General features: G+C 41.7%; 2 protein-coding genes across 5 annotated transcripts in view; both read left to right on the plus strand.

Annotated features, from left to right (window-relative positions):
• CEMIP (cell migration inducing hyaluronidase 1) overlaps positions 1 to 12,182 on the plus strand; it is a 142,702-nt gene that overhangs the window by 39,625 nt on the left and 90,895 nt on the right. The gene's annotated exons all lie outside the window — the stretch shown is intronic.
• LOC115658414 (cell surface hyaluronidase-like) overlaps positions 1 to 12,182 on the plus strand; it is a 64,723-nt gene that overhangs the window by 39,294 nt on the left and 13,247 nt on the right. For all 3 annotated transcript variants that reach the window (XM_030577273.1, XM_030577274.1, XM_030577275.1), the window contains one exon: positions 10,064 to 10,246. In XM_030577273.1, the coding sequence (XP_030433133.1) occupies positions 10,064 to 10,246 (183 nt within the window). The remainder of the gene's footprint in view (positions 1 to 10,063; positions 10,247 to 12,182) is intronic.

A 12,182-nucleotide genomic window follows, 5' to 3' on the forward strand; every position in this document is an offset into this window, starting at 1 on the left:
ACTGTTAACATTGGACCTGGTAACTTGCAAACATTTTGGCAACTGAGCAGAAAGAGAATACCAACTGGAATTTTAATTATCGGGAATAAAGTCCCCTAGAACCTATCAAAATATTCTGAAGCCTGTTCTTGTCCAGCATAAATTGTGTGTGAAAGTTTCATGAACGGAGACCTAAGACCTCTCCACAATGTATCTCATCTCTCTGTTGGCCGATATTCCTCATCGAGGCTGTTTCAATGTTCCTTTGTGTTTTTGTTCTTAATGGAGGGATGGAAATTATCTGTAAAAACTAGGTTAAGGGCTTTACTTAGCACTAATATCCATTTATGAAGCACAAAGAATCACAGAAGCTTGTTAGGTGAAGGAAAGGGAAGGGGAGAGAATCTGGAAAGCTAGGCGGAGACTATAGGGAACATTGTATGTCTCTGGTAAGTGTCTCCTCTCAAACTCTGAAGAAATGGTCCAAAGATTGGCACTTCATACAGTAGGCAAAGTCCTTTAATTTAATGACCTAGTCTTTGTCTGTGTGCAGATTCTCTAATCTTGAAAGAGGCTAAAGCAGAGAAGATTATCAAATGCATGGTTCAGTGCAGTAAATCAGTAGGGTTTATCTGTGTTATCAGGAAAATCTAAAGAGGGCTCAAATCACCTCAAAGTAAATGTCCAAAACATCATGTGGTAAATTGTACTATGGAAATAGCCTGAAAAGCAAGGCCAATTAGGCTGTACATTCAGCATTACTAATGAGCACCAGCTAATACCGCTGTACTTGGTCTGTTTAACGCTAAGAGAGAAACACTTTCCCCCATCCACTGTGATTCAGCTGACTGAAGGAAATACTAGGGCATATCTGAATAACAGACTTAATAAATTGATGAGGTCACTTACAGTCAAATCCTCACAATCCCCCACAAAACATCCCTGCAGATGCTCTGATCTGCCTTATTGCCATGGACTGTGGAAACTCACGTGGCAGTCTTCCTAATGCTTTATTCATTGGTACTGTCTTATGGCCTGATGCTAAGTGTCCACTTAAGTCAATAGAAGCCGATAGACTCAGCACGTCGTAAGAGGTGCTCAGCACTTAGTTGCACCTCTGCAGAGGTTTCAGTGGTGGGGAAGGACTGGGGAGCTTTGGTTTTGTACTATTCTGATTGGAAGTGAATGAAATTGGATGTATTCATGTTTTCTTTGGACTCAGACAGTGGCATATGGAAGGGCTGAATATTTACATTTCTATAAAAAAAATGGGCACAGGAGGCTGTGTTTGGATTCTCATTTGTATTAGACTGAGGTCAGAAGGTCTGGTTCCAGGCTCTACCAGAGCTAGGGGTTGTGATCATATTCAATAGTGTTGAAATCTTCTGAACAGGAACTGGAAAAAAGGAGTTATTTTGAATCTGACCCAGAACTCAAACCACAGAGTTAGGTTCAGATCTCCTCTTCCCCACCCCCTTGATCCCCATGCCTCAAATTTGAGGTTCTGATTTGGACCCATGACTAACTTCTAGATGAAAAGGTGGCACTTTAACACTTTTTCCATGTTTAGCAAAGTGAGATCTGGATGTGTGTTTTGATCTAAATGACCTAAATTATCATTATGTGCCCTTCAGCATAAGCAAACCTTATATATTCTCCAGCTCCCCAAATGAAACGCCAAGGCACTAATAGTATTTGGCTTCATATGAGCTGGTTTCAACTTTGAAGGGATTATTGTCTACAGCTGCTTTTTTAGTATGATACTTGCTTGTAGCTACTTATCTTGCGTACAATTAAATTCTTTACCAGTGATGCAATCTGGAGGAAAACAAAGCAAATAAAACCAGGCTAGAATGAGCTTGTTGCAAACATGCCCAACTGACGGAGATTTTTTTTTTTAAAGTTGTGGTTTTATTCTTTTATAAATTAACTAGTGTATGAGCAACCCTTTTGTTTCTGCCATTATTACCTGGACTGATAAATACACAGGCAGATGAAAGCAACTTTTCTGCAAATCAAATTGCTATTGGGAGCTTTAGGGCTGCAACCATCTTTTTGTTATATGTATATACTGTAATTAGCACAATGAGTCTCTGATAGCTGGCTAAGGCCTCTAGGTGCAGCCAGGATACAAATAATCAATAATGTGCTATTAGGTGTGAGTTAGGGTATCATCATCTAGCCCTAAATATGCTGATTATATCCCAGTTCAAATTCAAATATCCAAATAACATAGAAATTAGTAAATATATTTAAACTCTCTGTGTCTCAAAAATATTTTTTCTTACTTACCTTTGATCCATTAGGTTAATCAAATAGATTGGAGCTGTAGTGAGATACTTTACTGTTAAGAAAAGAGCTGAAATGTTTACTGAAACCTTGGAATGCGAGTTGCTTAGCTGTAGTTACATATTATTACTGTAGTAGCATATGTGGAGCTGGCACTAATGTTTTTGAATAAGAGGATGACAAAAGCTGTGTCACAGGCTGTCCCCAAACCTGTCCTCCTGTCCACTTCTGTGCCCAGGGCTGGCCTGAGGATACGGGGGAAGGTTAGTGAGGTGACTCTTGACTGACTCGTTTTACATAATAAACATATGGGAAGAATGTGCGGGTCAGGCAATCTGTAAATCCATCCCTACCCCCAACCTTCCATTGCAGATGCAGAACCCAGCTGCATGTTCTTTTCTACTCTAGGAAGTCATTTACTTTGGTTTATTTTGGGTTTCATTTTCAAGGCTGTCTCCAGGAGGAAAAGGGCTAGACATGTTACTTTTTCTTTTCTCACCCACTGGAAGCTGAGATTTGTCTTTATTTTTTTTCCCCACCCATCCCCCAAACCAGCAGGCCTTGTGGCTGTGAATTTCACAGGTCCCACAGACCTGTTCTCACCATATGTGTGTGTGACATGTTCACAGAAAAATAGTAATACAGTACTGGATAATCCAGTTAAGGAGAGAAAATTAAAAAAATAAAATTGTTACTGTCAAGAAAGCCAGCGTGTTAGAGAAAAATATGGTCAGTGAAACTCCTAATTATTTCAGTACAGATTTTCTTTTTAGTCTGAATGTAAGGTTCTGTGAGTCAAATACTGTGCTGACTCCTTCTCCATGCCTCCTAGCTATCACCGTTGGGCTGGAGCTTTAATTTGTTGGACCTCAAAAATATAACCCCTTTTGCCTAAAGTGGCATAAATGTGAAAATGAAACTGTGTGTGTGAATATTAACTATCTCTGTCAATTATCTATGCAGATTTAGGCTCTGTTAGTTGGTTCACACTGCTCTGGCAATGTAACATGCTCTCCATTTGTCACTAGAACTGTAGTGAGTTGTTTTTCAGAAGCGGCTAGTCTTACCAAAGCCTTGAAAAGGAAAATTGCTGGCTGTTTGCCTGGTAGCTGTCTTGTCCCTGTGAGGACTTGAATGTGCTTAATGGACTGGAACTGAAGAAAAAAACCTTAAAAAGAAATTTGAGAGGAGTGGGATGGACAGCTCTAGTGAGCCACTGGGAAACATGGACTCACGGCCAGTCTGCTGAAATGTAAGGTGTTTGAATTAGGGGGTGGGGGTGGGGATGGAGGAGGCAGTGAAGATACTCTCAGGTTTGTTCTCAGCCTTTTTTCCAATCATGAGTGGAAAGTACATCCCACTCCCCTTTCCAAGTCAAGCACTGGAGTGGAGTTAGCCTTCAGGAGATGGCTGCTGTGTTGTTAACTTGGCTGAATGTGAACTTTTGGTGGACAGATAATGAGCCTGCAACCAGACAGTTCACTGTATCTGAAGACTCCTAGGAGAAGTGAACTGATCACGCAAATTGCCTTCTCACTGAGGTCAATGGGAAATGCAGATGCTGAGCACCTCTTGGGATTTGCTGCTAAGATGGAGTGAGAGCTTTTGAGTATGATCTTTTTTGTTGTCTTCACTTCAGAATTCTCTCTCTGTGATTTGTACTGCCCATTGGGATATTAACTTTCAGAGCAGTGCGTGAGGATTTATATTTGAAACCTTCTTATTGATGTGAATAGGAATCAAATGACACACTTTTGAAAATACATTTCATTGTGCTTGTATAGGTTAGGGGAAGGGGGAGGACTCAGAGGACCATTTCTAACTCAGAGTAGTAATAGTTTAGGGAAAACTGACCTAGTGAGCAAAAATCTCCCATTCTCCTAACTTCTATATTTTGGAAATCAATTAATCTTTATTAATTTCCAACATGTGCTGCAGGCAGCTATAACCACTGGATTTTTTTTCTCTGCTATTTAGGCTATGATTACACTACAGCCCCTACAGCAGTATAGCTGTAAGATCTGTCTGAGTATCTGCTCTGTGTTGACAGGAGAGAGCTCTCCCACCAACATCATTAAACCACCCCAACGAGGGTGGTAGCTGTGTCTGTGGAAGAGCGTCTCCTGCCAACATAGTGCTCTCAAAACTAGTGCTTTTGTTGGCGAAACTTATGTCGGTCTGGGCTGTGTTTTGGGTTTGTATTTTTTCACAGCCCTGACTGACAAAAGTTTCACTGATAAAAGTACTAGTGTAGACACAGTCTAATTCTCTAGCCACATTCTGTTCTGCACTGATACTCCAGATTTTCACCCATGAGATCAGAATTTGGTTTGTAGATTTCATAGTCATCAGCCATAGAACAAGTCATGTCCACAAAATCTTCATGGTGGTTTTCAGGGACAGAACACTGCAGCAGAATCTCCAGTAGCTAGAACCGTATCAGGGCTCCTTATGTTCTCCATAGGTCAGCAACAATGGCTGTGTCTCCACTGAGCAGCTTACAGAGGCACAGCTGGACCTCTAACGCCTTGCCCTGTAAGGCACACAGTGCAGCCACGCTTTGGCAGGAGAGAGCTCTCCTGCCAACAAAATAAAACCGCCCCCAACAAAGGGCTGTAGCTTTGTCGGTGGGATGCTCTCCCACCGACAAAGCACTGTCCACACCAGTGCTTTTTGTCAGTCAGGGGGTGTGGCGGTTGGTTTTTATTTTTTGGTTGGTTGATTGGTTGGTTTTTTTTTTTGTTTTTTGTTTTGTTTTCCCCCCAAACACACCCTTAAACGACCAAAGTTTTACTGATGAAAGTGCATTGTAGACATGGTCACACACATTTTGTTCAGGTCTGACATTCCAGCCTCTAGAGGGCAATGCTCCACCTAAACCTATATGGTCCAAGAGCTTTATTTGCCCTCTGCCTGTAGGAGGGCGCAGCAAACAGATGTACACTCCTGTTAAACTTAGCTGAACCTCTTGTTTGTACCAGTCCAAGTTATACCATTCTCACTTTAGATGCAGATTTATCACCATACCAGAAAAATCAGGCATTACTGTATTTCCTTTTTTATTCCTAGAAACTACTGGCATCAGAAATGCAAAATCTAGACACTGTGAATATAAAATACTTTGTGTGTACTAAAGGAATATGTCAAACTTTTTCCTCTGGGTATTTCATTTGGGGTCTTAGGCACTCTTCTGGATCTTTTGAATCTGTGGTTTGAACTGAACAGTCGAGGGAGGTTCAGCTTTTGCTGGAATTACTATGGGACTCAACAGTAGTAAACTATAGATCTATCCTGTGTCCAATAATAGGAAATCTCTGAACTGATGTGTTTTTGTGGAGAAGGATAGCTCAGTGGTTTGAGCATTGGCCTGCCAAACCCAGGGTTGTAAGCTCAATCCTTGAGGGATCCATTTAGGGATCTGGGGCAAAAATCTATCTGGGGATTGATCCTGCTCTGAGCAGGGTTTTGGACTAGATGACCTCCTGAGCTCCTTTCCAACCCTGATATTCTGTGCTCCTTTTTCCACTTCCCCCTTGTTGCTTCATTTGAGCAAGAAGTTCAGCAGCTGGCAACGGCCAAAGGAACTTTTTAAACATTTTGGTATTTTTGCTTCACTTGGGGAGTCAGAACAGCAAATATCAATATTGCAATAAAAAAAAGGCCACAAAACAGCCATTTCCAAGAGAAAATAAACAGTGCTAAGCAAATGCATAAAAAAAAATATGAAACACACTGTGTGGATTGTTGAATGACAGTAACACAGGAGCAGAAGCTGCAGCGCTGAGATATGCCTGTGCCAGTAGACATTTTAAGTATTCACTTTAATATTTGAAAATATTTGGTAGGACTTAGTAAGCCTTGACTTTGTACCAGTTGTTGTTTAGCTTTGCTGCTTCAGGTGCCAATAGTCTGGGGAAAAAACAGAGAGGAAACTGACCTCCCAAAATTTTTAAAAAATCCCCTACTATGAGAATGAAAGGAATAAGGTTACCAGTAAAGGTTGTAAACACAGCTATTTTCTTTCATTAAAGTGTCTAAAATATCTGAATTTGATTTTAATTTAATTTTAAAGGATCAACTCCAAAAAATCAGACTTTCTGCTTGAAAATTGTTAACCCATTGTTACAAGTAAATCTTCATAACTAAAAGAAGAAAATCTGTCTGCTTTCTACATTTGACAGCATTTTATCTGCAGTCGGTTTCACTACTTCCTTTTCACAATCTGCTGATCACCATCTCCTTTTATTTTGATCTTTCATTCAGCATGAGGGAATCTAAAACTGCAGATCCTCACAGGGGACTCAGGCAGGTAAAGTATTGCAACTACTTTTAGAATCTAGTCCGTTCCAAAAGATGAATTAAAATCAAGGCATTCCTTTACAGATATAAAAATATAATATTTGTAAACGTTTCTCTTTATGATAACAGGAGCAGCTCAGAAAAGTGATGGAGGAACATAAGCCCTATTGGTTTCAGAGGCTTTGGAAAATCCCAGCTGATATTGCTTACATGTTAGGAAAGGCGGAACATGGCCCATTTTGGCTCAGAGATGCATGCCAGTCTAAATTTAGCTTGATTCATCTGTGAGTTCTAGCTGTTACTTCTCCAGCTGAAAACAAGAATCCAAACAGAGAGGTTTAAGTTCAGAAACACTGAGGAGCCATAATTTAACTGCTCTCCAAAAAACACAACCACAGGGGTGTGTGTGTGTGTGTGTGTGAGAGAGAGAGAGAATGAGAATATAAGGCTTCCTGCAGCTAAAGTTCCAGCCACAAGGTTTTCTACATTCATCACTCCACAGTGAGCAGGAATAGCTCCCATCTTTTCTTTTGTGTGCAGTAATCTCAGCCTAAATCTTCTGCTGACCCATTAAGCTACATTGCCTGATTATTTACAGCCACTGTATCAGGAGGCTGCATTTCCCTTGCAGTCCTGACAATGGTTACAGAGGGCAGGGCCAGCTCTAGGTTTTTTGCTGCCCCAAGCAAAAAAAAAACAACCTCTGAGAGTGCAACTGTCGAAGCGCAAAAAAAAAAACCCACCACCAAAAACCCTAAACCACCTGGGATGCTGTCCCTGGAATTGTGCTGCCCCAAGCATATGTTTGGTTTGCTGGAGCCTAGAGCCGATCCTGGCAGAGAGGCTCTGACCTTGTAAATTTCTGCTCACCAAAATTTATAATAATAATTGGAGATATACCAATCTCCTAGAACTGGAAGGGACCTTGAAAGGTCATTGAGTCCAGCCCCCTGCCTTCACTAGCAGGACCAAGTACTGATTTTTGCCCCAGATCCCTAAGTGGCCCCCTCAAGGATTGAATTCTCAGCCCTGGGTTTAGCAGGCTAATGCTCAAACCACTGAGCTATCCCTCCCCCCAAAAAGCAGTGCAGGGTCCTATATGGTATCATCTGATACCCGTGTTTTCACTGCTTTGCTTGTCCCTAGTGCCACAGACAAGCAAAGCAAAATGTATGGATAATGGTTGTCAATGACTCATACAAAACAACCACCCCACCCCCTTTACAAAATAGCCAAAGTAGCTAACATGAGAGTTCAAAACAAAACTAGGATTAAATAAGAGGCTGTTTTATTGCATCTTGTTTCAATGTATTTAATCAATTGTTTTTGTATTTAACTGATGACTCCAGGCTTTTTCCTCTCCCTCCCCACTGTTCTAAAGCTTTGTTTTGGTAATATCCTTAAGGCTTATGTATGCCTGCGAGAACATTCGCAAAGAAAGGCCTGTTTTCATGAAGAGATCTCACCCTCAATAAATTTCTTTCCAAAATCCAGTCTGCCCTGTCATGTTGGCAAAAGACTTTAGTGCCTGGGGACACTCAACCGTGGACACTCAACCGTCTCAGCTGTTCTCTCATGTGTCTTCCTTCCCGCTTTGCTTTCTTGTTTGTATTTAGTGCTTTTCTCCCCCATGGGACTGTAACACTGCACAGAAGTCAGTTCCCAGGCTTTCAAGGAGGTGTCGGGATGTTTCTGTGGCAGCATCTCCAGGGAACCCAGTGTGCTAAAGCAATGCAAAGAGGGGAAAAAAATCACCCTTAAACAGTTGTGTTCTTGGGACACTATCCTAAAAATATTCCGTGGCCATGGCTCTAGTGTAGTTCCTCTAGTTGGAGGCCAATATGTCTGAAAATATCTCTTGTCTCTAGTTGTGCTGAGTTGTGACACAGTTGGAGTTACTTAAAATCTAGAGGGCAGTATTTGGCTCAGTGTGATGGGGCCTGGGTATAAGAATGTGGTTTATTATTCTAGAACCGCTTGCCCTCTATTCCACCTTGCAATATGTGGTTTTTTGTTGTTTGTTTGTTTGTTTTTAAACATAACCCAAGATGGGAAAACCAGGAGGAACTTGAACATATCCAATGGGATTGACTTTTGCCTTCAGTGCGGCTAATGCGGAGACACTTAGCGAAAGTCTTGGCTTTTAGATTCCCAGAACTCCCCGAAACAAATCCATTTGCCTCCATTTACTGCTCTATTTGCATGGCTGGCTGGCAACTCTGCACTGTATAAGCCATACAGCAGCTGGGTGGAATAATAAATTCATTTCTACTCCAGAGTTGTAGGGCCTTGAAAAGACACTGGAGGATATACAGGGTTTTTTCTGTCTCTGAACCACATCCCACCGTGTAAACAGGAATCCAAATATTCTTAAAAATGTTTTAAAACATCAACAGTCAGAAATCCCAGAATTCCATCTTCTCTTTGGGACAATTGGTAAAGTTAACCACGCTAATGGTTCAGATGCCTATATGTGGCACAGAGTCACTGAATAGGAGAACGAGAAACAATGAAAGCCACACTTTTTTTTTTGTTTCCCCCATCCCTTCTTATGTAGCCTTTCTATGACTTTTAGCTTCTTTCTCTTGTTCTACAAAAAATTCTCTAAGCTAAATGCATCTGGAAACCATGATTTGCTGGAAAATTCTCCCCAGTCATTTTCTGAACTGTACTGTAACACCTTGCGTGGTCCTGCTACTTGTAACATAGTTTTACAGGTTTGAACTAATTTTCCTCTCCGCAACAGTGGCAGTGGAAATAGCCATGGTAGAGCCAGGGCGTAAAGTCAACTTGCATTCTTCTTAGTTGGCTGTCATCAGCACATTGCTGAAATTCTGGAAGACAGGAGTTATAAGACCCTCTAACTGTAGCCCTATTTATTATACGTTTAGTATTGGAGAGAGAGCTTTTAATGGAAACCACAATAATAAACTTTGCTATAAAGTGAAAGAAGCAAGTCTCTGTAAAGTATGGCTCTGGTTCAGCTCAGATTTCTATACAATTCCTGTATCAGTGCCCCTGTTGAAATGTCTGCTTGAAACCAGCTCCTCCTGCTAGATGAACAAAACCAAGCCTAATGGCCTTTCAAGAGATTACAATGGACATCATGAAAAGAAATTCTGTCCTCTAATAAAGCCTGGGAAATTACTGTCTCTAGGTCATATTGGATGCTGAGAGCAATTCTCTGATTTTAAAGCAGTTCTGGAGCCCAATTCAAAGCCCAGTAAAGTCAGTAGGAGTCTTTTCTGTGGATCTAGTGGTCTTTGGATTGGGCCTATAGTAACAACAAGCAGTTGCTTCCAGACAAAGTGAATCCCCAAGTTAGTTTGGTTGGGATTTTTCAAAAGGGGAGGAGGTGTTGAAAACAAAGACCCTTTCTACCCCTTAAATATTGTGCTTGCAGCAGGAGACCTTTTCTCATTTCTTTTCAATTCCTTGAACACTTACAAGCATATATTTTCTCTATCCTCACTCCCTTGCACCATTTTGCCAACAGAGGAGACTGGCTGCACGTTGCATTATGTTATCCCAAGGAGGCTGTTTTTACCATTGTGGCAGACATCTACCAGCGACAGACGGGGAGAGTGCACAATGTAAAACACTACCTCGCAGCCCCTTCCTGGCCCAGCATGCTCAACAGGACGGGCGAGCGGCTCTTCTACTTCGACAGTGCATTGGGGTGAGTGGGACTGTATAACTGACTCCTAACCACAGGCCTCAAGACTTGCCAGGACAGCCATCTTAAGGAAAGAGCATCCCACATTAGGGACCCTTCTCCCTCATCTGCCTTCCCTTATCTCCCACTGCAACCTCTGTGTTCAGAGCTTGGCTCCTCACTCTAATGTCTTTCAGGCATGTTTCTGAAAGTGAAGCATGTATTGGTGATGAGTAGCTGTGCATCACTAGGGTGAGGAAGGGGGAAGCTGGATAGTTAATTTGGGGCAGGGAAGAGAGCAGAAGAGGCAAAAAGGTAGCAAAGCAGGAAACCAAAATGGCGGGGGGCGGGGAGTGAGGGTGAAGAAAAAATGGCATCAGTCCTGTAAGCCATCCATCACCTTCCAAAAAACTTCCTCAAGCTTCTGGGTGGAACTTGGCAGCACTAAGTTAGTTCCGTTTGATCCTCAAAATTTGGCATTGATTCCAATAAGAACCGAATCCCAAGGCAGAAGTTTTACAAGCTTATCTGCATTCTCGGAGCTTAAATCCTGCCAGAACAGTCTGTCTTGTGCTATTTTGGCACTCCCACTTCCAGCTGTAAAAGGGAATTCTGGTGAAGAAAATATAAATTAATGAGGGAAAATAACCAAGCATTTGCAAACTTCTAAACTAGTTAGTTTTGATTAGACTTTTGGGCAAAGTTTCAGGGTGTGTGGGTGTCTTATTTTATCTGACCTCCAATGCCCAGGTCTGCAAGTTCTACTTATTGTGGTGCTATCTGCAGAAGCACTATATTTTAGCCTTTTGCTGGAATTGACAGTCAAGTGATATCAGAACATAAATATTATCATATTGATTTTTAAATATTTCTTCAGATTGATATGACACACTACTAGTATATATATTTCTGCCTGACACCATACCTGTTCCATCTTCACTCTGCAAACCGTCTGTGCTCCTTCCAAAAGAAAATTTAAGGGGGGGGGGTCAAACTCTGCTCTGGTGTAAATTTGGAATAACCTCTTGGAAGTCAAGAGTCACTCCAGATTTACACTTGTGTCCCAGAGAGAGCACAGTTTGGCCCACTGTCTGTATTAGAGGTATATAAAATGCAGGGTTATGAAGAGCATCTTTGTGACAGGCTGTGGAACTTTGAACTGTCATTCATGAAAGCAAAATTAAGGGGAAAACACAAAAACAATAATTGTGCTGAGATTCTACTGCTCAGTGATTTCCCTCCCCCCCGAGAAAGTTGCTTCTCTCTCTCTCCTGGCTTCAGATCCTTTGAAAGTGCTGGGGGCTACAGCCCCCACTAGTGTCCACATGGCTAGAATGGTGGTCGTCGTTTTGATATACATATTAAAAATCATCACACATCAAGAGACTATCTATCTGGAGTAGGTGACCATCCTAGAGGTGATTCCAGTGCACAGTGTGGTTGAGAGACTTAGAATTACCTTTCACAGTTTGTGTGTCTGAACTGGTTCAAAAGGGGAAGCCCTGGATAATTCTCACATTTTGACAGTGTGAGGCAAGCCTTAAAGAAGAGGCAGAGTTGCCCCTCAGGTCCCTTTCAAAAAAAATTCTAAGGGCAGACAAAATGTGCTGCTGAGCCCAAATCTTTCCCTCTGTTTATAACCATGTGGCTCCCATGGCAGGCAGTGGGGTTTCACAGGTATGTGAGAGGTTTCACAGATGTGTGAGAGCAGAATTAGGCCCCCAGTATTGAATTTTGCAGAGCAGTGCTTGTGGGAAACACACACAAAAAAAGTGAATTTAAAAACAAAACAATGAACAGAAACAGCATTAAGAACCACAGGGGAATACAGGATCTCCGCAAGTCCAAATGTTATAACCTCCCTCAACCTCCTCCACTTTGCTGAAACTCTTCCTAGCCAATAAACTAATATCCTTGGGATAGACGTGTCTTATGCTTAAGACATTGAATGGGGGACTCA

The sequence above is a fragment of the Gopherus evgoodei genome, chromosome 10 (assembly GCF_007399415.2).
Source record: "Gopherus evgoodei ecotype Sinaloan lineage chromosome 10, rGopEvg1_v1.p, whole genome shotgun sequence".
Classification (NCBI taxonomy): Eukaryota; Metazoa; Chordata; order Testudines; family Testudinidae; genus Gopherus; species Gopherus evgoodei.